We start from the raw sequence: 25,913 nt of genomic DNA on the forward strand, positions 1-25,913 counted from the left end.
CTCTGGGAGGGTTGTTTTTTGGGGTAGAGGCACCAAATTTTCAGTATAGCATCTAGTGCCCAAAATACCCAAGTTTCAAAAAGATTGGACCAGGAGGTCCAATTCTATGAGGCTCAAAAGAAGGTGCCCCTAACCTTCATTATTTCCTAAGGAAGGAAGGAATTGAAAAGGTGTGCCGTCCCTTTAAATGTGATGGCCAGAACTCCCTTTGGAGTTCAATGATGCTTGTCACAGCCTTGATCTTAGCTCCACCCCTAATGTCTCCTGGCTCCACCCCCAAAGTCCCCAGATATTTCTTGGACTTGGCAACCCTATACCGTTCTACTGCTTCAGACCAAAACGGCTGCCCACCTAGACCAACCTTTTAACTAAGGCCACTGAAATCCAGAAAATTCAGCCACTAAAGCCAAACTAATCCCCGCCCCACATACAGGCGGGACCCTGGCCCCATCCCAACGTATTTCTGTGTTTCCAAATGCAAACTGGGCGGGCCGCGCCTGGCCTCCTTCAGCAAGCAGGCCCCAAACCTGAGCGGCCCTGGCGGTCGACCGAGCAGGCATTCTTCCCACCTCCCCGGCGGCCGCACCGCCTCTCGGCCCTCCTCTCGGCGGACGCGGGGTTGTCCCTACGACGAGTAGGAGGTGGCGCCGCGGCAGCTGCCTTCGCCGCCCGGCCCCTCGTCCCAGCTTGGGCCTCCTCCTCCTCCTCTTCCCCCGTCCTCCTGCCTGAGGAAAGCGCCGTGACGACGGCGGGAGGCTTCGGGTCGGGCCGCGCGGGGCTGAGGCTGGAAATGGCGGCCGGGACGAGCTAAGGTCAGGGGGACGGGAACCAGAGCCAAGTAGTCGCGGGTGCTTGCTTGTTGCCGGAGGGTCGCCATGAGGCTGCTCCGGGCGCTGCTGAGGAGCGTCTCCCCCGCCACCATCCCACAGCAGGTGGATTTCTATTGCCGCTTCTCCCCGTCCCCCCTTTCCATGAAACAGTTCCTCGACTTCGGTGAGTGAGCGCGGGTGGGAAGTCAGCTGCCCCTCGCCTTCTTCCTTGCCTCCCCCCTACTCCCAGTCCCCCCGCAGACACACGCGCACTTTATCCCCCCCATTTCCCGCCCCCTACCCAGCCCACTTTCCGCAGAGTTGAGCCACCAGGCCTCTGCTTCTGGTGCCTCGAGGGAGCAATGCAGGCGATAGGGGGCCCAGGCCCCGCAGCCAATCCTTCTGCAGTCTCCCCGGTTAAAGGGAACGAGGCCTCAGCTGCATACAGGATGAGTTTTTGGAGACTCGCTAGTTGTCTTGTGTCAAAGGACTCCGGTCTGAAGAAGTTCCACCGCAAGCCCCTGATGCAAAGTGACTCCAGTCTAAACTCATTGCAAAGAGTGCAGGCCTCCTGTGCAAATTTCTGCAGTCTAAGTGCAGAATGGTGCCCGTCAAAGCTCGCCGATTGCTTCGCACCTAGGCTGGGGTCGCTCTGCATAGTAGGGTTGCCAGCTCCAGGTTGGGAAATACCTGGAAATTTTGGAGGTGGAGCCTGAGGAGGGCGAGGTTTGGGGAGGCACTTCAGTGGAATATAATGCCACAGAGTCCACCTTCCAAAGTGGCCATTTTCTCCAGGTGACTTGATCTCTGTCTCCTGCAGATCAGTTGTAATCCCATTCCCAGATCTCCAGCTTCCGTCTGGAAGTTGGCCACCCTAACTGCTAATGGCATACTGGACTCCAATTCTATACCTCCACTTACTTGGCATCTAGCAATTCTTGGGATTGGAGTGAGGAACCATACTAGGACAAATTAATGGGAGTCCTGGCACTGTAAAGACTTAAAATTTTATTCCATCATAATCTTCCATGGACTGAGCCCAGTTCTTCCAGTGCTGTGAATGAAGACTTTTTTATTTAGTTACTTAAAATATTTATCTGCTTGTTTTTCTCCTGACAAAAGCAGGAGCTGAAACAGTTAACAACAAAGTGCAATACACAACAAATACAGTATCAGCTACCATTTGCCAAAACCAATCATATATTGGAGGATGGGGGCGGACAGCCTTGTTTTTTGTCTTAATGTGACTGATTTCCAGACATAAAATGTTTGCATAGTGAGGATTCCACCAAAGCTTATGTTGGAATAGCATTTTGGTGATTTGCGAGGTGCCACAAGACTTCTGCTTTATTTTTTACAAAGCAACTGCTACTCAGAATGTGATGAGAACTGGACCTGTGGGTTTAAAAGCCGGCTTTGAGAAGTTTGTCCAAGTTCTGAAGGCTAATGCATAAAACTACTTTTGCAAGGAAAATGGCAGTGCAGCTGTTTGAGATAATAACAGAAGATTGGTGCTATTGTGCTGGAGTGAGAAACATCACAGTGAAATTAATCCAGGTTTTATACATCAACAGTTATTTGATATAGTACTTTTTCTCTTGCATGGTCAGGTGACAGGACCTTTTTCTTTTTAAGTATTAGTGTTAAAATGCATGTTCTTTGTTCCAAAAGACTCCAGTTCAAAATAACTTTCCTTATAAAGTTCTTTAATACAGGGTAGCTGGGTGCACAAGGCTAGGCAAAGATAAGTTTGTTTTATTAACTGGTTTTTTTCCCTTATCTGTCAAAGTTGCAAACAGGCCCATGTAAATATGCGTTATATTGCATCAGCCACACTGTAGCTTTTGAAAATCAGTAATGTTACACATTACGAATCTGCAAACACCAGGCTTTATAATGGTTTAACAATAGTCGTGCATCTCAAAGCTAAACTGGCTCTTAGTTTGTTGTTTCCTTTGTTGTATCCAATTGCTTATTGCATCTTCACGATTTCTGATATTGAGGTGGCATAGCAGCTGATAAATGTCATTCTGACAGTGTTTCTAATGACAAAAATGCTCAGGGATGATTTGTCTTTTGAGTAGTAATTTTACATGATGCATGAATATCAGTGTTTGGTGCCTGCACTCCTGAATAGTGTAAGAATTTTGAAAAGGGGTCATTCTTGTTTCCTGGAGACATGAACTGAGAATAAAGCAACCAATATTATAATGCCCCTGTATAGTGCTTGAGAGTCCCTCGGACTGCAAGAAGATCAAATCAGTCAGTCCTAAGGGAAATCAACCTAGACTGTTCCCTGGAAGGTCAGATGCTGAAACTGAAGCTCAAATACTTTGGCCACCAAATGAGAAGGGAGCACTCACTGGAGAAGACGCTGATGCTGGGAAAGACAGAAGGCAAAAGAAGAAGGGGACAGCAAAAGATGAGATGTCTGGACAGCATTACTGATGTGACAAACACGAATTTGAGCAGACTTCGGGGGATGGTGGAAGACAGGAGGGCCTGGCGTGACTTTGTCCATGAGGTCTCAAAGAGTCGGACTCGACTGTGCGACTGAACAACAACATAGTGCTATGTGGTGTGGCCTCATTTGGAATACTATGTACAGTTCTGGTCACCATATCTCAAAACAGACATTGCAAAGCTGGAAAAAGTACAGAGGAGGGCAACCAAGATGATTGGGGGTTGGAGCACCTTCCCTATGAGGAAATGAAGGAATGCTGAAGAGTCTGGGACTTTTCAGTTTAGAAGAGAGACAACTAAGGGGAGACAAGGTAGAGGTTTATAAAATTTAATTTAATTTTTTAATTTATATCCCGCCCTATCCCACAAGTGGGCTCAGGGTGGCTTACAACAATAAAAACAACATATCAAAATTAAAATCCACGTATCAAGATTAAAACAGGACGATTACTATAAAATCAAAGGCAACACAGTAAACAGTAGTTCAGACATTGGCAGGAAAAGCATGCAACAACATGTAGACTGGTAACTGTCAAATTATGTGCGGAGTGGAGAGAGTTGACAAAGAACTTTTTCTCCCCCTCCCAAAATACTAGAACTCGGGGGCATCCAGTGATGCTGATGGGCAGTTTGTTCAGGATGGACTAAATACTACTTTACACAGAGAGTGATTAAAATGTGGAGTTCGCAGCCAGACGATGTAGTAATGGCCACAGGAATAAACAGCTTTAAAAGAGGATTAGATAGACTTGGAGGATAAGTCTATCAATGGCCACTAGCTATGGTGACTGAAGGGGAACTCCATATTCAGAGGCTTATCCTCTGAATCAGAGCCATGAGGCAACATTAGGGGAAGACCACAGCTTCTATGCCCCATTGTCAGCAGGAGTGTCAAACATGCAGCCTGGGGGCTGAATCAGGCCCCCGGAGAGCTCCTATCAGGCCAGCGAGCAACTCACTGTCATCTGCTTCCTTCTCCCTCTCTTGCTTCCTTTCCCCACAACTTGCTTTTCCAGGCTTGCTCAATTGCACAGGAGCTACAGAACAGAGCCTCTATTTTCTCCATTGGCTATACCGCCTTCCTTGGGGAGGAAGCGGAGGGAGGAGAGCTTGCTTTGCCAAACTCTTTTAATTGCACAGCAGAGCTACTGAGCCAAGCCTCTCTTCCTTCTATTGGCTGAGGCTCCTCCTCCTCCGGGGAGAGAGGGAAAGCGCAAGAGCTTCCTTTGCCCAGTTCCCTTGATTGCAAGGAGAAATACAAAGCACCTTTAAGGCCAATAGAGTTTTATTCAAGGTATGAGCTTTTTGCTTTGCTTCAGAGAGAGAGAGAGAGAGAGAGAGTTTTGTTGGCTCGTTACGCCAGGGCTCTCTTGGGTGCAACTGCCACTGTATTCATGCCTTCATGATCCAGTCTGTCTCAGTAGGAAAGCAATGTGAACTATTTAGATAAGGAATAACAACAAGGCAGTGAGGTGGATTAGGCTGAGTGTGTGTGTTAGTCTGTGTCCTTTATAAAGTTTATATCTCCCCTACCTGTCATTGCATTTTATGACACACGTGGCCCGGCCCGACAAGGTCACATTTATGTCAGATCCATCCTTCATAAATAAGTTTGACACCCCTGCTTTAATTAGAGATGCCAGGGATTGAATCTGTTATTTCTATATGCAAATTGTGTGCACTGCCAATAAATTTCAGCGCTTTCCCAAGAGATGATTTCTCTTGTCCCAGTAACAATTATGCATTTCCCCCCGTTAGGATCTGACAATGCTTGTGAGAAAACTTCGTTTATGTTTCTAAGGCAAGAGCTGCCTGTACGATTGGCAAATATAATGAAAGAAATAAGCCTGCTTCCAGACAATCTTCTCAAAACACCTTCAGTTCAGCTTGTTCAGAGCTGGTAAGAACATTTTTAATTGAAATAATTTAATCAGTATATGTGGTGATAAAGAAAGTGAAGAAGCATATTTGGAATGATTCTTGGAAAGACGCTTCTGTTTTGGAGGCAGTTAACAAGTTTGTGTTGAAATTTCTTCTATCTCACGTATGTCTGGCTGCATTTCCTCAAATACCATATGCTTTGTCTTTTTCATGCAAAATTTTGGTTTGTTTGGTACTGAGTGAACAACATTCCTGAATGTATTTTTCTGTCTTAAAATTCAGATTGATCTTTTACACCACTTCTGTAATCTGTAAAGCTGAAAAACAATTGCAGTCAAATTTTCTTCAGAACAAAAACATTTGCTTGAGAAGTTTCATGACAAGACCAAAGCACAAAACAGATGCTTAAATAGTTACTGATTCACAGGCTTGTGTCTACGTCATTGTTATTCTTACTACATTAAATTCAAGCTGTTTGAATGTGATGCTTCCATTTAATTGAAGAAGCTCGGCTTGTATCACAAATTTGTTTCCAAAAAATACTAAGTGTAATGACTGGTTCCCAGGAAGCTATTCCAGGTGAATCAAAAGTCTTAGCACTTCCACTGGAATTTTTGAGCCCTTCCCTCTCCCTTTGAATAGCAGACTTTAATTTTGATTTTAAAAGTCTATAAAATTTGTTGTGCTGTTCAAGAAAGGCTGCAGTTCTCGTTCGCCACATGGGACTTCTTGTGCGGTTCTTGGGATTCCTGACAATTTATCATTGTAAAAGCAAAAGAGATTTGGGGCAATTTTAAGTTAAATATCAGTCTCAGTATTTATATGAGCATTATCACCAGAACATTTATCTAGATGGATCTTGCTTTTGGACATGCTCAGGCTGTGCTGCACTAAGAAAACAGAGCACAGTGTGAATTTGGACTGGGGTTGCATCAGTTTCCAATGTAATTGACTTCATTGAAATGCTGTAGTGTGCAAAAGCGAACTACATTCCATAAAACACACAGGACGATTCTTTCTGTGCCGAAGGGATCATGATGGGTACTTTTGTTGAGAAGCCAGCATGGTGTGTGTGTGTGGAATGGGTCTGTATAGCATTTTTTCTGTGTGTAAGTACATTGAGTGCATGTTACATGTTTGGCTTGGCAAGGATGTTTTGGTAACTGTGGCTGTTCATGCTGTTGATTGCAACATCAGAGCTCAGTGGAACTGGCTGTGTACTAGCTATATTTGTATTCTACCTTTCCTCCAAAGAGTTTATCCCCACAACAACTCTGTGAGGTAGGCTAGGCTGAGAAAAATCAGCTGGCCCTAGTCAACCAGTATGGGATTTGGATTCTGGTCTGACATCTAAACTACTAGACTACGCAGACTCAGATAGGAATAGGCAGCTCCAACCCCCCCCCCCCCTCCAAGGATCAACCAGTTATAAGAATTACTTGATGGCTTAAAAGGAGGAATACTTTCCTTGAAACAGAAAGAGATCTTAACTGGACTTTAACATTTAACACTTTTCACATAACAGAGACAATGCATTGTACATGCTTCTCTAACTAAATTGGTATAACAAAGGTAAACACTGTGTTTTAGGTATGTCCAAAGTCTTCAGGAGATCCTCGATTTTAAAGATAAAAGTGCCGAAGATTTAGAAACTGTTTCTTGGTAAGAAAGTTTTTTGTGTTTTAATTAATTGTGAAGGTAATGTGACAATTCACACGAGAGATTTGACCTGACATAGCCACACCTCCCATTCAGATCTAATGTGCACAATCCCACGTGCACATCTGCCACCCAAGTCCCGCCTGTACCTACCTCATCTTAGGAAGAGTTGGGACTGGATTAGAGAGGAAGCAGGAGCTTCCTGGTAGCAAATTTCTAAACCAGGGGTGTCAAACATGCAGTCCGGGGGCCGAATTAGGCCCCCGGAGGGCTCCAATCAGCCTCCTGAGCAACTGGCTGTCATCTGCTTCCTTCACCCTCTCTCTTGCTTCCTTCTGCATCACAGCTTGCTTTGCCAGGCTTACTCAATCACACAGCAGCTACAGAACAAAACTTCTGTTTCCTCCATTGATTGAGGTTCCTCCCCATCCTGGTTCCCTGGGAAAGGAGGGAAAGAGCCAGAGCTTCCTTTGCCCAGTTCCCCAGATCCCAAGGGAGAATTATAAATAAAACACCTTTAAGACCAACAAGTGCTAATGTTTTAAGCATGTTTTATTTTAAGAGTTTTTTTTAAATCTTTATGTTTGTCTGAGTCTATTATAAAGTTTATATCTCTGCTACCTAATCTTGAATAGATAAGCACATGGCCTGTCCCGACACAGCCTGTCCCGGCCAGGTCTCATCTATGTCAGATTCAGCCCTCATAACACATGAGTTTGACACCCCTGCTCTAAACCATATGAGGGTTCATTTCCCAGCCATCTGAATGGCTGGGCATATGGCACATCTGCCCCACACGAGCATGAGTGGTCTGGATGCTCTTCATGCATGTGTATGGCCAGTGTCTCTTCCAGCTACAGTATCTGGCATGACACTATCCAGGGCGATACTGTCACACCAGATTCCTTGTGTGATCGGACCCTATGTGCTACCAGGGCAGATCTTTCTCTACCCTGAGAGGATGAGGCCTGTCCTTTTCTACTGCCAAGTATCTGAATGGGTAGTTTGAGAATATTGAGGAACCTTGGATTCAGGTAGCAAATTGCTGCTGGGAGTCAATTATTTTAATTCAAAAAACAAAAGTAAATAATTAGGGTTTGTAGAATCTTTCGGGCTCAAGTGCCGTGTTCTCCTGGAGAAAGTTTTTCTTCCAGACGTTTCGTTCTCAGCTGCGGAGAACATCCTCAGTGGCGCTGCAGCCGGAGCAGGCGCTCTGACCTTCTTGGCTGCTGTGCATAAGCAAGAAGGTCAGAGCGCCTGCTCCGGCTGCAACGCCACTGAGGATGTTCTCCGCAGCTGAGAACGAAACGTCTGGAAGAAAAACTTTCTCCAGTAGAACACGGCACTTGAGCTCAAAAGATTCTACAAACCCTAATGATGTTACCAGCCGTGAAAACCTGAAATCTTTGATAAAGTAAATAATGTTTATATGCTAAATTTGACATCATTCTTATTATGTCATTCTAGAAATACAGTCTGTACCCAGGTTGGAAGGAAAAGCTTCTATATTTGAATAAAGCTCTCCCCTGGGGTTTGTTTGTTTTTTTAAATTCAGTATGTAATTTTGTGGGGCTCACTTTTATTGGGATCCTCTAAATATCTCCAGTATTTTTTTTCTTTGCAGTTTTTTAAAGATATCATTCACTGAGAACTTCCAGGCAGACTCCACTGGAATAAACAGAAGTTCCACTAGAGAAATTCTAAATCGTACTCTTTATAAGAACATGTTGGATCATTCCAATGATCCATCCAGTCTGTGTCATTTAGTTGCCAGAACCCAGGTGCCATCCGGAGGTCCACCAGCAGGATGTAATCATAAAATCCAAATAAAATCAATCTAGGAGCCAACTAAGAAATATACCAAATGTGTCTGATCAGTGGGTGGAGCTGCACCACAATGGGAGTGAGTTTTGGTGTGACTGAGGTGGCTACACAGCATAGATGGGATATTGCTACTACTTCTACGCATGCCATTTCATGCCTCCTGTTCTCTCCATGCCTAAGAAACTCTTCTCCCCTTGTAGTGTGTAAAACCACCCCACTATATCTAAATAGCAAGTTGCCATGAATTTTGCATTGGATAGTTTAATGAAGTCAGTATGGCAGCCGCTAGTGACAGGCTAGGATATTTAATAGTTCCTTTAAATCCACTGGACAGAGAACAAACCTCTTTTCAGTTTTACAGATACTGTGATAACGATCCGAAATCGCCACAATGATGTCATTCCTACCATGGCTCAGGGCATAATAGAATATAAGGATCATTACGGAGTCGATCCAGTGACCAGTCAGAACGTGCAGTATTTCTTAGATCGCTTTTTCATGAGTCGCATTTCAATTAGAATGCTGCTTAATCAACACAGTAAGTACTTCTTCATATGGGGGGGCTATATGTGGAGAATGGTGTACCTTTTTGAAAAAGAACACTTAAGTGTGTGCTGTTTCTTTTAATACCTTTCGAGTGTATACTGCTTAATGTTTGGTGGGTGTTTTGTTTGCCTTTCAGTTTTTTCAGTGTGTTGCTCTCAAAGCCCATAAGTTGTGAAACCACTTAATGAGACATTGTTATCTTTTTTGTGTGTGTTGGCAGCTTTGTTGTTTGGAGGGAAAGTCAAAGTTAACCCAGCTCATCCGAAACACATTGGAAGCATTGATCCAAAGTGCAATGTTGTTGAAGTTATAAAAGGTAAAATTTAGGGAAGGAATACTGCCATATTACTGAAAAATAGTTGGCGTTAGTATATGGGGGTTGTTGACTGTCTCTAATGTAAATCAGGGGCTCATAGCTTCAGTTCTGCTGAACTGCAGACATGACGATTATGTTCAAAGCCGATTCTCCTGACCAATGGAAATGTTCCACAGCAACCTAGCTACCTTCTGAGATTTTACCATGCATTGTCCACACACTATTAGATACACAATTCCCAAGCATAGAAATTTGCTTTTTTCTTAAAATAAACAGGTAATTACAGTAAGTAGGAGCCCCGTGGCACAGAGTTGTAAAGCTGCAGTACTGCAGTCAAAGCTCTCTGCTCACGACCTGAGTTCGATCCCGGCAGCAGCTGGGTTCAGGTAGCCGGCTCAAGGTTGACTCAGTCTTCCATCCTTCCGAGATCGGTAAAATGAGTACCCAGCTTGCTGGGGGGAAAATGTAGATGACTGAGGAAGGCAATGGCAAGTCACCCTATTAAAAAGTCTGCCGTGAAAATGTCGTGATGCGATGTCACCCCAGAGTTGGAAACGACTGGTGCTTGCACAGGGGACTGCCTTTTTTATGCCAAGTACTTGACTTGTACTTTCATGGTATCAGAGCTAATGGACTGTCCTGGTTATACTGGTAATTTAACTTGCTGTGCTGGGAGAAGTGTATGATAAATGTAAACCACAGACTTCAAAATTTTATTCTTGAGTAGTAAAACTGGGCAGCCCTTAAACCCTTTCCTCCAAGAATTTCAGGAGACATTGAAGCTTGTAGACAATAGATTGTATAATCCAGGGAGTGTTTTAAACAAGTTTGTTATGCCTTTAATTTCCTACAGATGGCTATGAAAATGCAAAGAGACTCTGTGACTTATATTACATGAGCTGTCCAGAGCTTGTACTTGAAGAACAGAATGGTAAGAACGTGAAGGGGGAACTGACTTTTTTTTTCTTTCAAAAATTGCCAGCAGAAGGATTTCTGTTTATTTATTTATTCTATTTGTATCCCACTCTACCTCACTATGGTAGAGCTCAGAGCAGGTCACAACATATAATAAACAAATCATAACCTAATTAAAACATACCAGTTTAAAAATTTCAACATTTACAGTTTATTAGATGGCTCATAATAAGTCTATGATACTGTTCCAGGGGAAGAACAGAGTGAAGAAAAGGCAGGAAAATCTGTGTAGATGGGAATTCTTTTACAGGCCCTGTGGCCTGTAAAAAGGTTTAATGGTCATCTGGTGCAAGATGCATCTATTCCAATGGTCCCCAACCTTTTTGAGCCTTTGGGCACATTTGGAATTCTGACACAGCGTAGTGGGTGCATCAGCAAAATGGGTTGCCACAGAAGGCGGAGCTAACCACAGAGTGATTGCCACAGCTTAACTTCAGTAATGCTGTGCAGAGCCTTGTACTGTGGTGGCAGCTGCTGCCAAAACAACATTTTTAAATATCTGCACAGCCAGTCAGAAGCCTTGCTGGGCAAAAGCCCTACCAGGCTCCAGCTTCTTCCTAATAAAACTTGGTGAGCTCCAAAAAAGTTGTTGGTAGGCGCCATGGCACCCACAGGCATTGCATTGGAACCCCTGGTCTATTTATTCTGCAGTACTGACAGATCCTGTACCGGATTGTGTGCATTCATACAGTGTCAAGAGAAACCACAGAGCTGCTACAAGTGATATTTAAAAAATGTTGCTTGTTCAGGCTTCTCTTGCTTTGGGTTGCTCTGGAAGTACGTGGCAGACCTTCATTTACACAGGATGAGATCCCTCTAGTTTCTTAGTGAAAGAGCTGCAGTATCATTCAGAGGTTACTACAGCAAGGAACAAATGTGTTGTGAGTCATGTGATGTAACTTAACTTGTCACAGCACTTGTCTCATTTGAATATGCTTCCAATGTGCATCACACCCAAAGTTGTACAGTATTGGCATGCCAACAGTATTCTCACCCAGACCAAAGTGTGTGATGCTCAGCACAGTTCCCCAAAGCAAAGAGCTGTCTGTGTCCTGAGTTTCCACCATCTCATTAAGGCAAGAGGTGCTTCAGAACAGTCAGGAGATTCAGGGAGCACTTAATTGGGAACAACTGACTCTATTCTAGAATAATGCTTGGCTTGGAGCTCCCAACTGTTGGTTGTAGCCATCATAGCATCCATTTTGTGGTTCGCTGAGCCCAGCATGTCAGCCATTTTAGGATGACGCTCGCTAGATGTTCTCAGGATTCCAAAAGTGCTGATAAGCTCAGCATGGTCTTTGGCTGTAGTACACACATAAGTCTGGTAAGCTGATCAGAACATTTTCACAAATGTTTACTCTTTATTTGAATAAAATTATCTGTGAAGCTGGGAGAGCAGATCAAGGGAGCTTCATTTTTCTGCTCTTTCAAGTGTAGATGAAAAGAATTCTGCCAGAGCAAGTAGAACCTATCATGAATTATGCTGTTGTGTGACACTAGTTGTTATCCTTGTTTACTGTGGAAAAGTTTTAAGTTACTGCTTGTAAAATGAGTCTAAAACATGTGTGAGTGCTCAGATAATCTCCATGCTGTTGGCTGTTGCAGACAAAAGTACAACTATTATCAGCTTAATTCAGAACTTAACTCTAGTTGATTCTTACTGGAGAAATAAGTCTTAGGAACTGCTTTTAAAATATGTTCTGAATATATAAATTAGTATGATGCTAGAATTCACAGTTCCTGCCTGCTCTCTTGCAGAGACTACACACTACTCTTCAAATAAGGTCTACTCTGATTGTAAAGATTTAACATATCAATTGCCACATATATAAAAGGTTGTAGAAGAGAGACAGATGTGCCTTTCCAAACTCCAGCAGCTGGAAATAGATACCACTTTCATTGTTAATCCCATTGTTACTTATTCAAATGAGACAAGTGCTGTAACAAGTTAAATTGTTAATCCCATTGTAAGTGAAAGAAGTTAATAAGCATAAATATAACTTTTTTTTGAAGTTAAAAAATGTATTACCTTTTACATATAATTTTACATCATTAATAAAAATAAAACAAAAAATCCATCCATTAACATCAGGAGATAATATTAACAATACAAGTGAGTATTCTATCAATAGAATACAAAATCTTTATACTTAGTAGGTAAAGTACAAATATCTGAAGATTGTTCAGTTATATAATTTAAAAAACAAACCATTTTTCCACAAAAGAATTACTTAACTTAGGGTTTTCCATTTGAACAAGTTGTGAGGCCAGCTTGTTCATAACCACAATATCCCATATTTTCACAAACCAATGTTTCAAAGTAGGAAATCTATTGCTTTTCCAAAATTGGGCTAATTCAATTTTTCCTGCCATTAATAAAAGAGATATTACCTCAGTGTTTGATTTCTGAGGATTGTTTGGCCAAAAGTTTAAGTAATATGGATTCTGATGTATTAGGTTTCTGCCTTCAATACAGTGGTTAGTGATTGAAATTGCCTTTCTAAAACTTTATTTAAACATCCATTCAGCTTTCTAAAACCAGGTTTGAGTACATTTTACTGGATTGAACTCAAAACAGTATTGTAATAAATTGCATAAAAACATATAAATACACCTGCTGCTTGGTTCCCATACCAGTGATGTTTTAGACTTCTGCTAGTTCAGTAGCAACCCAGCTCCTGGACTTCTGTGCAGCAAACTACTTGTGAAACTTACACATTTGCAATCAATTTGTAATATGTTATTTTGCGGGGGTGGGGGGAGTCTGCTGTTCAAAGGCAAAAATAATTTTAAAATCCCTCCCAATTCAGTTGATTGTTTTCTTTCCCCTTCTGTTTCAGTAAAATTACCAGAGCAACCCATGCAGGTGGTGTATGTACCATCACACCTCTACTACATGGTTTTTGAACTTTTTAAGGTTTGTTCAATGGAAAACAAAAACTTTGATGTATTTACTCTTTTTTTCTGTTTTCTTTAGTCAAAGCTCTTAGGGAAGATAAACCTGATAATTCCTCATGTTTGATAATGCTAAAAAACAGGCAGTTAAGCGTCACTGGTACGGTGGTTCAAGTGCAGCTTGCAAAAACTATTTAAATGGATCCCAAGTTTGATTCCCCACTCCTCCACAGGAAGCCTGCTGGATGACCTTGGGCCAGTCCCAGTTCTCTCAGAACTCTCTCAGCTCTATGTGTCTCATAAGGTACCTGTTGTGGGGAGAGGAAGGGAAGGCGATTGTAAGCCACTTGGAGGCTCTTTAGGATAGAGAAAGGCTCGGTATAAAACCCAACTCTTATTCTTCTGAAAAAGGTTATTTATACACAAACGGATTTTTAAATGTACATTACATAACTAATTGTACATAACTGTAATCATATGCAAATCGGAAACACTGCACTTTTTCTTGATAGAATATGAGGGGAGGGAAACCCTTGTGTTCCTTCCAGCTAAAATTTGCTACGCCCATATCTATCTGTTTTTTAATAGATTACTCTGAAACAAAATGGAACTAATTTCAATTTTGAAACGGCAAAGTACTTTGGGGGCCTTGTTCAAGTTCCACTAAACTGAAATTAGGAGCTTTCTCTCTATGCTGTGCTAAGTTCTAAGAGTCAACATTTGTTTACATGAACCCTTTTGAAATTTACCCTGCCCTCTGCTTATAGACCAACAATTGATCATTTAAGCTAGTTAGACAGCCATGTCGATAAAACAGGAGGCAAGATATAATAGGTGTCAGACTTTTATAAATTTGAAAAACTTTGGTCCAGTATCTGCGCACACTTAGGAAAATATATAGTAAATAAGTGTGGTATAAAATAGCATTTTATTAATATTCTTTTGATTTTTTTGAAATCTTAGAATGCAATGAGGGCGACCATGGAACACCATGCTGATAGAGGGATTTACCCTCCAATTCACGTTCACGTCACATTAGGCAATGAGGATTTAACAGTGAAGGTAATTGCTTTGTTTACCCTGCCATCTCCTATTCATTGTGATAGCAACTGCCAGCCAGTTGTGATTTTTTTTTTAATAATTAGAATCATAGAGTTGGAAGGGACCTGCAGGGTCATCTAGTCTGGCATTTCCCATTGGCAGGGTCACAACCCGGCACTGGGCCACGCAAGCCTCAATGCTGGGTCGCCAGGGGCAGCCCAACTGCCCCTTCCCCTCTTGCCCTCCAGCCCCTGCCCTCCCACGCTGCCGCCACTGACTTTAACACTCCCTCAGCGTTCTCCAGGTGGAGGACGCTCAGCGCTGCAGAGACTGCATGCAGGCCAGAAGCCCTCCCCTGCCCCTCACTGATGTTCGGAAACATCAGCAAGGGGTGGAGAAAGCTCCTGGCCAGTGCGCGATCTCAGTATTACTCCCTGAGCTTCCTCCACCCGGAGGACACTCAGGGCATGATACTGAGACTGTGCGCCAGCCAGGCACACTCCCTAGCCCCTCTCTGATGTTTGGAAACATGAGAGGGGGACTGGGAAAGCTCCTGGCCAGCGTGCAGTCTCAGTATCGCTCCCTAAGCGTCCTCTGCCTGGAGGATGTTCAGGGTGCGATACTGAGACTGCGCACCAGCCAGGCACATTCCCCCACCCCTCTGATGTTCAGAAACATCAGAGAGGGGCGGAGAAAGCTCCTGGCCAGCGTTTCCTGTCGCCTTGCTCCACCCCCGAATTTTAGTGGACCACGAAGGAGACATGTAAAAATAAATGGGCCACAGGGGGGGAATGTTTGGGAAACCCTGATCTAGTCCAACCCCCTGCACAATGCAGGAAATTCACACATACCTCCCCCTCAAACACCCCAGTGATTCATGCTGCATGCCCCTCCAGGATCCCTGGCCAGTTGGGCCTGGAGAAAAATTGCTGCCTGACCCCGAAAAGGTGATCAGCATTTCCCTGGACATGTAAGAAAGAAATTGACTCCACATTTTCTCATATATATACATGCCCTGCTTTTTTGGGGGGATGCAATAAATACTTGTTATCAAATAACCCTCTTCCTCCCATAAAGCCATCCTCTCATTTAGCCTTAAACTGGAAACAGAAAGGGATGAATAGAAGGACATTTAATAAGATAAAAGACAAAGGGAAAGGTCAAAGAAAGGTGTGTGTGTGGGGGGGGGGTAAAGAATGAAAGGAGGGAAAGTAAAGGTGGAAACATTTCCTAGGAGTTACAAATAAATGCCTTGGATTTAATATTTTTCTGAAAGATAAGTTTCACGTTTAATTTCCTGCATTCTTTGTATTAAATGCTATTCTTTCCTTTGCCATTAAACCCAGTAATTCTTTTGTCTGGGTAGCAATATATGGTGGAGCCACAGCTTTCCTGAGTTGCAGTATAAGGTGTTTTGGCAATAGCAGCAGCCCTTAAACGCCAAAGTTTCTGGTATTATGAGATTTCCCAACTTGAAGTCATGTCACGTGGCCTAATACAATGTTGAGATCTGAGACCTGAAAAGCTGAGTTCAGAAAATCTGCAGTCCGGCCTATGGGCGCAGGCACCCCTAGCACCGAGCCTGACGGTGGAGCTTGTATTTCCACTCAGCTTGAGCCACAGCTCCTTATATTTCTACTCAGTTTTTGCCACGGAAATATAAAAACGTGTAAAAATTTTAAGACCATGAACATCTTCACCTTTCATTCTTTTACCTGCTGGTGACTCTAGCATCTCACTCGGTCCTGCAATGTACTGTAACTTAAAGATTTAATTTGGGGTTTTTTTTAAAGCCATGTTTGGTTTAAACTGAGCTACAGGTTGCAGATTGGGAATATACAGTCATACCCAAATATATTCTAACTCTTCCTTGCTCTCACGCACAAAATCTTGTTCACTGCTTGAAGTACTGGATCCTGAGGCAGGATGTGGAAGTCGCAGTAAAATTTGAACACTGTGATTTGCTTTGCCTGTTATATTTTCGTACATGCAAATCAACATTCACATCTGCCTACTCTGTTATGAGTCTACCTGACCCTCAGTTATCTTCTGAGGCCCTGCTTTGGGTGCCCTTGCCCTTGCCTTCTGAGATTAGACCAGTGGCAACCTAGGAGAGAGCCTTCTCAGCTGTGGCACCCAAACTCTGGAACTCTCCCCAGGGAGACTTATTTAGTTATTAGGTTTACCAAAAAGGTTTCACAGCACCTTACAACATTAAAAATAAATAAGGTAAAAAACAGCAAATATAAACTATTAACATTAAAATGCTAAGGTATTAAAATATGTGGCTAGCATCACACCCCTGGCAAAAACAACCCAGACATGGATTACCCTCAAAAGGGCAACCTAAATGAGCAACTAAACAGTTCAGCCTGGCATGCCCTGCAGAAACTAAACAAGAATGGCAAGGTGCAGGTGTCATGCGAGAGTGCATTCCACAGGGGAACCACAACTGAGAAGACCCTTCCCTTGGTGACAGCTAATGGAGCCATCCTAGGGTCAGGCATTTGCAAGAGGCCCCTAGAGGATGACCAAAGGGAGCACAGGGGGTTGCAACAGGAGAGGTGGTCTGTTAGGTATGAGGGTTCCAGACTATTAAGGACTTTAATAGTCTGGAATTGGATCCAGAGAGTAGTTGGTAGCCGGTGCAGCTGCTGCAGAATTGGAGTAATATGAGCAGGCCACAAGGTTCTGGTCAGCAACCTGGTAGCTGTGTTCTGGACCACCTGCAGTTTCTGAAGCATTTTCAAGGGTAGAGTGAATTGCAGTAGCCCAATCTGGAGGTAACTTGCATGGCTCAATGTGGCAAGGTCAAACCCAAATAAATAAGGAGCCAGCTGGCAGGCCTGGCGTAGGTGAAAAAAAAATGCCAACCACGCTACCATGGACACTTGTTTATCCAGTGATAGTGCAGAATCCGACCACACCCTAGGCTGTCTACACCTGTGCTGATGGAAACCATAAAGTCTGTCTCCTTTTGCTGTTTTCCACCAGTGGGTGAAACCCATTTTTTTGGTTTTGTCTGCTGTTCCATCAGTGATCCCTCCTTCCTGTCTCATGTTTCAACTTCTGTTTTTATGTTTTTGAGTATTTCAGCTATGGTTTTAATGTTTTAATTATGAAATTTTGTATGGGTTGGTTTTTAATGAAGTGTTTTTATCATGTGTGTTTGTTAGCCACCCTGGTGGCCCTTTTTGAGGACAACCAGTTGGGGTATAAAATTTGTAAATACCGTAAATAAATATAAGTTTGGACTTTGTAATGTGAAACTGGTTTTTGGCAAACCTGTAAATTGGTATCTGAATCAGCTCTAAGGGCTACTCAGTAGTGCTAATGTTTGTGGAACATATTCCATTAAAAAAGAAAAGAATTGTTATACACATAGGAACAATTGGTATTTTTGCATCCTAGATGTGTGATCGCGGTGGTGGCGTTCCTTTGAGGAAAATAGATCGCCTGTTTAATTATATGTATTCAACTGCACCACGTCCTCGTGTTGAGACGTCACGAGCTACACCTCTGGTTTGTGCAATCATTTACATTGTTAAGAAATAAAAATGCTTTGTTTTTCTTCATTTTAAACTATTTTTAATCAGAATCCACTGTTTATTACAAGTATAAATTGAAATTCTTATAAATTAGAGCGGAACAATGGAAATGAGCTGCCATTTTGCAGGTGTGAGTACACCGTGTGGAACTTTTAAAAAAAGCACTGTGTAGGCCCATTTCTGTTTAGAAATTCTGTGATGCAGGTGGGGGAGAGGGGGCGCCTACCTTCACAGCTGTGCTGTTTTTCTGACCCAAAATGGTGTGGGATGGCATAAGAGCAAATCATGCCTCCAGTGGTATTTTGTGTCAGAAAAACTGGTGCAAGAGTAGCTCCCCCACCCCCGCCAGCAACACTGTTAAGTGAAGTTCCTTGGTGGGAACTAGTTCTTACAAAATGCTGTTATGTGTTGGAAGTTACTGGTGCGATGCCCCTGTGTCTCAAACAGACCTCCAGAAGCAAGTGACCACAGGGAAGGCAGGCGCATCCTAATCTCCTTCCTGTTTGCTCTCTATTGTCACAGTCTTCCTTTGGAGTGCAAATGAACACTCCTTTCTCCTTGCATGCATACAGGATGGGGAATCAGGATGCTTCTCTCTGCATCCATCCCCATCTGCCAGATAGATAGCTTATAATCTGTCTCTTTCTCTTAACCTGTACTGCCAGACATGTATTTCTGTAATAAAGTAGTTACTGTTTAATTTCAACTTGAAATGGTGGCTATTTGTATCTTGTAACTTTGCAACCACATGGTCTGTTCAGATTCAATACAAGTGACTGCTGTGTTAAAACTTTGTGCTGTTTGCTAACCAGTGCCGGCCCAAGGGTGCATAGCGCCCCAGGCAGGCTCCCTGCACACTGCTGCCACCTCCCACCTGCCCTTTGCAGAGCTGCAATGTGACACAGCTCCGTCATCTCCCCGTGCGGTGAGGCTTGGCTCCTCTCATACCCCCCCCCCCCCCGTTTCTAATTTTTGTTATCCTATTTGTTTGTTTGCCCTCACCTGGATAGCCCTGATTAGCCCAGTCTGGCCAGATCTCATCAGCTAAGCAAGGTTGGCCCTGGTCAGTATTTGGATGGGAGACCACCAAGGAATACCAGGGTCATGACGTGCAGGCAGGCAATGGCAAACCACCTCTGAATGTCTCTTGCCTTGAAAACCCTTTGAGATCACCATAAGTCAGCTGCATTTTGATGTCAAAATAAAAGTTTGTTGGATGTCTCATGCTATTTGATTGCATTATCTTACACCCTGTAATCTCTCTTGAATCTCAGGAAGAGAGGTTGGCTATAAGTAAACTAAATAAACCAATCTTCCAGGAGGAAAATCAAGCATTATAGAAGCACAGAAATCCAGATCCATGCTTTTAATTATGCTTAGTTTGTGCAAGATCGTGGGCTTCTAACAGGTGGAATGGTACAATGCTGAACTTTTAAACTACATTTGTATTTTTGAGATTCTGTAAACTGGTGAAATCCAAGGGTTTACATCCAGAAATAACTGTTTACTTATTTATTCATAGGACCATTGTCCAAGGGCAGAAAAATAATAATAACCACTGTTCTTCATTGGTCACAAAAATCCCACAATTGTAAATTGGAAATGTGATTTCCCCCCAACCCCAACCACAAGAACCATTTACTTCTGAGAATCTCTTTCTCTGATGTTAACAGTCCTGTGGTCCCTAACTATATTCAGGCCATTATCTGTCTGCAATAACTTCTGCACCAGCTCAGTTTCTCTTGAAAGCTTACAGAAACTGCTAGTGTAAAACATATGCTCCACTAAGGGTTGCTAGTATCAGTTCCAAGGGTATTGGAGCACATGGAAAGAAGAAACTTAATTCCCTTTTCTGATGGCTGTTCTCAGACTAGAAGCAAAGAGGAATTTTAAATGCACCGTATTCCTGTTTTATAAAAGACTGTATTCTCATTCAGGCCATGTCACTGGGACAAAGGTAAATGATTCAAGACAACGTTGGATGAAGATTTTTTGGTAGTATTGTTCCAATAAAAGATTTTGACAGGACAGTCATTTTAAAAACTACAAGTTCAACTTTTCCTTGAATGGGGGGCAGGGTGAAATGTACATAAACACACAGTAATAAGCTCAGCCCAGAATGTTTTCTCTTTGCTGCTGAAATACATAAACTAAATAATCTTGGGAGCTCATTTAGCTAGTAGCAGTGATGCAGTCCTGCACTAGTGGTCCTAACTAGGTTCCAACTATGAATGGGCAGAAACTGAATTACGAATCAAAGTTTGTCATGAACTGGGGCCAGTTTCTGCTTTGCAAACCTCAGTTCATGCTATCCCACCCTTATGAGGTACACAAACTGCTTGGGTGGGTTTGTGTGTTTTGTGTCCCCAGACATGCTGGTGCCGGTGCCTCTAAAGATACTGCAGTCTCCTTAAATGGTTTTTGCAAACCACACCACTGCTGCGGCACAACTCACAGGTGAACCAAGAAGCCATTTAAATGTCTTCCCTACTTAGAAGCAGGGCGGGGAGCTAAAGGGATTGCTGAAATGACTTGCAAAAGCTTTTGCAATATCTTCCTCCCCTTCCAGTCTGTTGGCCTTGGGGAGTCGCTGCCAGCAGAAAGGAGAGAGGGGAAGATCCATGAAGTGAACCAGATTGGAAACTGGAAGAGGTTCATCCCGGTTCGTGGGACTTCACGAATCGGGATGAACTTCTATTTTCTTGGTTCATGCCCATTCCTAGTTCCAACACTAAGGCAAAGCTGCTTGTGTTGGTGTTGAGATCTTTTCCCTTCTTAAAACAATTCTGCTACGGAATAACCTGTCAGATGGACAGGTTGTTAAATGATGTACAGGCTTCGTTTTGCAGGTGCATGGCTTCTGCTTTTTGTGAGAAGTTCTGCAGGGCCTCTGATTCCCTTGCATTCTTTTTTATTAAGCTATGTAGGTACTGCATTTTGGTTTTTGGCCATCAGATCACAGCCAGCTTAAGGTAACCTCATGCAGTTTTCAGTGCAAGAGACAAAGAGATGGTTCTTATGATATACTTCCTCTGCATAGCAATCCTTGACTTCTTTGGTAGTCTCCTATCCAGGCACTGACCAGAGTTGACCCTGCTTAGTTTTTGAGTTTGGAGAAAATCAGGCTAGCCTGAACTATCCAGGCAGAGACATGTATACCAGGTTACAGAATATATATACCCAAGGGACACATTATAAGATTAATGGGTGCATAGTTTGTATATCTGAACATAGCCCTGTTGTAAGGATTGCATGTATTGTTATGGGACCAAGCGCCACTTGTAACACATGAGGTAAAACAAGTGGCTCAACACACGTTACTCACATGTATTCCTTTCATGTTAAACACATGCAACCCTGATTTTGCAATATGTGAACTGGCTTGTTTTGCCCAGTTTCTGTACTAGGAGTAAATGCGCTGGCTGAGCTATTGAGCAGCAGTAGTACAGAAAGAACAAGACGGCCAAGGTCAGCTGCTAGTTACAGTTCCTACTGAGTAGGACACCTTTGGCTTGAATGCGAAAGAAAGAGTACAAGATTTACTTACTTGTATTTATTTTTATTTTATCAGATTTATATCCCACCCTCCCCTAATAGGCTCAGGGCAGCTAACAAGTTAAAAACCACATAGAATAAAAAAAAATAAAATAAAATCAATTCTACACATTTTAACCATAAAATCCAAGCTGTATTGTTGCCTTCATTCTGTTTTCAGCTGTAAAAGTTGTAAAAGGGTTTTTTTTCTTCCTGATGTTTAGCAGTAAACTTGCTTTCATGTAAATTTAAGAAGTACTGAGTAGTAGTTATTTGTTCTTTATTTCTGTGTGCCCATTAATTCTAGTGTGTTTTTTCTGCTTAGGCTGGATTTGGTTATGGCTTACCTATCTCACGTCTTTATGCTCAGTACTTCCAAGGAGATCTGAAGCTGTATTCTTTAGAGGGTTATGGGACAGATGCTGTTATCTTCATCAAGGCATGTAGTTTACCACTTATTTTGACTGACATCTTTCCATTTAAAAGACAGACTCTCAATAGGGCAAACTGCACTGACACTCTCAATCGCTTTCTCTGCCTAGGCTTTATCAACAGAATCTATTGAAAGGCTGCCAGTGTATAACAAATCAGCTTGGAGACATTACACAGCAAATCATGAAGCAGATGACTGGTGTGTCCCAAGCAGTGAACCAAAGGACATGACTACATTCCGCAGTATATAGCGCTATGGAAGAGATCGGAGCACGCTGAAGATACTGCACCACCAGGCTGTGGCAGGGCTTTGTACTCCAGGAGAGTTCTAATATTTTGTTTTAGGGAAGGTAAGACATCTGCTCAACAAGAACCAGAATAACATGGTTTTTCTATAGTATTGTGCATACTCATTTGCTTCAGTCTTTATTTTAAGCTGTTTCAGCCAATCTATCTGGGGTACAAATTCTAGTTTGAGATGTACAGATTTGTAGAAGACTTGCTCATGCATTATCGTACTAAACATCCTAATGAAGTATTCAGGGGCATAGTTTTATTTAAAATATTACCGCTTTATTAACCCCTCTCTGGCAGTGCTCCAAAAGTGGCATACAACGTGGCAGATGACACATAAAAAAATAATCATGTGTTTTATTTTTAAATGTTCCTTGGAATCACACTGTTCTGTGGTTTTAGTTCTAGATACCAACCATTGTTAAACAAGTTTTTTAGATTCCAGTACACAATTTGTGTTTGATCCAGATTAAAGTACTTGAGTCCTCTTTAATTTCAGTCGGGTAATTAAACTATATTTAAATCTCACTAAGATTGCTGAATTTGGGGGGAAAACCTACTTAACTTTGGCTGGATCAGATACTGTACTCTGCTTTCAATGAACATTTCAAATCTGCCAACTGGTAAAAAAAAGTCTTTGGTTTTGGTTTTATATTGGCACATGCTTAGAACAGGCAGCCATTTTGTATTTAGAGTTGTGTCTGTCACCCTGCTGGGTACCATCTTACTTCAGGCGCAGATTATTTCAGTTGAAGTTAAGCAGGCCAGGCCTTTTAACTCACCTGTGGAAGTTAAAGGAATTTATTTAACAGTCTTAGATTTCTGAACTGTGGCACCACTTTTAATAAATAAAACCCCTTGAAGCCCAAACCTGAAATCTCCATGTGCTAGTTTTGTCTGGTACACAAAGCTAGAAACCTGTGCCTTCATTGCATGTCTGTAGCTGCACTGCCAGCATAGTCGCAGGTGTTTGTGGAGATACGCTGTACAGCAGCTGATGGTTTAGGTGCAGACTAGCTGTTTCTACAGACATTAGGATTGCCACGCACCAAGTTTCCCACATCCCCACTCACAGCAGCCTGAAATACCAAATTCTGTTCTGGGCAGGGAACAGAGACAGGAGTTTGGACGGCTGTTGGGGCTGCTGCGGGAGGCAGGAAAATGGCACTCCATGCAGTATGGATCCAACTTGATGTGTGTGTATATGTATGTGTGTATATATGTTTCATAACATATGTTTCATAACTTTCCAGGCTGAGATTCACCTAACCACAGCTTGCTCTTATAGCAATCTTTAGGAACAGAAAGATTGAGACAGTTCAGCTGCTGTGTCTACTGGAATTTTCGTGTCGAATTGCTTTGGAAATACTTCCTTAGACATTATAGCATTTCTCTGTCAAAACATTTGGATACCCTATTTTTGTTTTAAAAGGCATTACTGAAATGATTTTTTTATTTAAATTTATCAGTTCTCAAGTGCATAGTGTAGTTCCCTCCCCAGAGCTATTGTTTCAGAACTTTCCAGGCTGCTACTTATCTGTGAATAATATTGATGTGTTCTTGACCAATAACTCAGTTAAGCCAAAGTGGTAGCATTAAATCAGCTTTGTTTCATGTAACTCTAGTAAATTCTTACTGCTAGCAATGCTGTCAAGGCAGCTTCTAGGGAATTTAATGCCAGACATGCAAAGAAAAAGAAAAAATAAGAACTCCCAGAAAGGCTGTCAAGTTGTAAACATGTTATGTAGAAGCCTGTGACTTCTCGAAATACCTAGTTAACAACTGTTGCTGTAAATCTGGATAGCTCATTCAACTGTGAAGTGTCTCAGGCTGTGCTTTACTGTTTCTTAATCCTATACATATCCTTAACCTACAGCATGTACTGTATACAACCCAAGGAGATGATCACTGCAGTTGCTGCATCCTGTCAAATAAATTGTTCAGGTACACAATTGCAATACATTTAATTGCCCCCCCCCCCCTTTCACAATTCTCAGTTAACCTGCAGCTGCAGAATCAGGAAGGCAACCAGTTTGCAGTTAACTGAATGGAAGTCAGGAAGACAGAGAAAGGCACATTTAGAGCAGTGGAACCTAACGATGAGATCCTAAATAAAATTCACTCAGGAATATGACCCTTTTGAAGATAATGGCTGTGCCAAATTGCATGCTTAGACAATGAGGGTCACAGTAGAACAGCACTCTCATATGCTTTGGTACTGGTAGATTTAGGCTTGTAGAATTAAAATGGTATTTAAAACGGCAGAAAGGTTTCATAGAAGGCATAGTTAACGCCTAAATGGAGCCATTGCTTTACATACAGTAATTTTGCTAGTTCAATAGGTTTAATGCAGTACCCAAATGCATACCTACTTGCAAATCAAGAAGGGCTGGCCACCTGTTTAGTACCTCTATCCCTGCAAATCTGAACTGCTGTAGCCACCTTCTGGATCCGAGCTGTTTGTAGCTTCTAATATGATAACAGGAACTGTGAATATAGCCATATGAACTAGATGCTTATTTTGTGAATGGTTCCCAGTCAACAGAGGATCTGCATCACTATTGTCCTTCTTGGATGAGAATGATTTGCTGTGCCCTTGCCTCAAGAATTCATACTACTGAATGTTTTGAGATAACCATAACAACTGCTTTGTTTGTTGCGGGAATCTCATTGCCCAGTCATAGGTGTAATGAATTAATTTACTGTTTCTCTGAAGATAGATTCCCATTAAAAACACGTTTCATAAGATTAATTTATGATGACACATAGGTATTGTTCACTTACTGCTAGTAATACAGGTAGGTTTAAACAAATTTTGCTTGCAGAGGGAAGAATAAAGTAGAAATTTGAGACATTTTGTATTCAGAATTTTTAATCTTGTACTGTGAAAATAAATTTTGGCTTGCAAGAAAATGCCTTGTGGTGATTTTTATAAGGAACAATAAAGTTTAAGCATTTCTCTACAAATCAGATTTTTGGTTTATTGTATGGGTGATGCTTCTGATTCCCACATTTGTACATTTTCGTCATATAATTTTTAGGGCTTCAAAACTGTCTTAATTTTCTTCTGAAGGAGGAGTTTATGCTACTATATTTTGTAGCCTATATTCTACAATCTGTAAATTTGTGGAACTGAATATGCATCTTGCCAAAAGACTAGACCTTGGTAAACTCAGAAATCAAGCCGCAGTTTGTAACTGCACTAGAATTCTACAGAAAGTAAAATACTTTCAGAATACTAGCCGCCACCACCACCCTAGGATTACAAACCTCAAGGTGTGAGATGGGCAGGAGTTTCACCAGCATTACAACTAATTTCCAGAGTACTAATATAATTTTCCCTGGAGAAAGATGTGAATGCCAAGGAAGGAGGAGAAGGAAAAAATTTAGGGCAAACCTATGTTTTTTATTACAGGACTTTTCAGTTATTCCAATGGAGAAAAGTCAAATTTGGGGAGCACTGCAAAAAATTCCCATGAAATATTTTGTACCTTTTGGAATGAGCGATTTTTCTTTTTTTAAGAGGGCTTTACTCAAAATAAGAACCCCGTGGCACAGAGTGTTAAAGTTGCAGTACTGCAGTCCTAAACTCTGATCACGACCCGAGTTCGATCCCTGGTGGAATCTGGGTTTTCAGGTAATCGACTCGATGTTGACTCAGCCTTCCATCCTTCTGAGGTCGGTAAAATGAGTACC

General features: G+C 42.2%; 1 protein-coding gene across 2 annotated transcripts; it reads left to right on the forward strand.

Moving 5' to 3' along the window:
- The first annotated feature begins 554 nt into the window (after positions 1-554).
- Positions 555-25,130, forward strand: PDK1 (pyruvate dehydrogenase kinase 1). Of its 2 annotated transcripts, XM_060257456.1 has the most exons (11): positions 555-993; positions 5,031-5,172; positions 6,744-6,815; positions 8,990-9,174; positions 9,403-9,498; positions 10,352-10,429; positions 13,314-13,390; positions 14,332-14,430; positions 17,821-17,931; positions 21,817-21,930; positions 22,034-25,130. In XM_060257456.1, exons 1-11 carry the CDS (start codon positions 876-878, stop codon positions 22,172-22,174), a joined length of 1,233 nt encoding a protein of 410 aa, XP_060113439.1. In that variant the 5' UTR covers positions 555-875; the 3' UTR covers positions 22,175-25,130. The 2 variants fall into 2 exon arrangements, with proteins under 2 accessions (XP_060113439.1, XP_060113440.1); XM_060257457.1 differs by lacking the exon at positions 17,821-17,931 and having other exon boundaries at positions 633-993.
- Positions 25,131-25,913: the final 783 nt, after the last annotated feature.

Source organism: Heteronotia binoei, chromosome 16, assembly GCF_032191835.1.
Source record: "Heteronotia binoei isolate CCM8104 ecotype False Entrance Well chromosome 16, APGP_CSIRO_Hbin_v1, whole genome shotgun sequence".
Taxonomy (NCBI): Eukaryota; Metazoa; Chordata; class Lepidosauria; order Squamata; family Gekkonidae; genus Heteronotia; species Heteronotia binoei.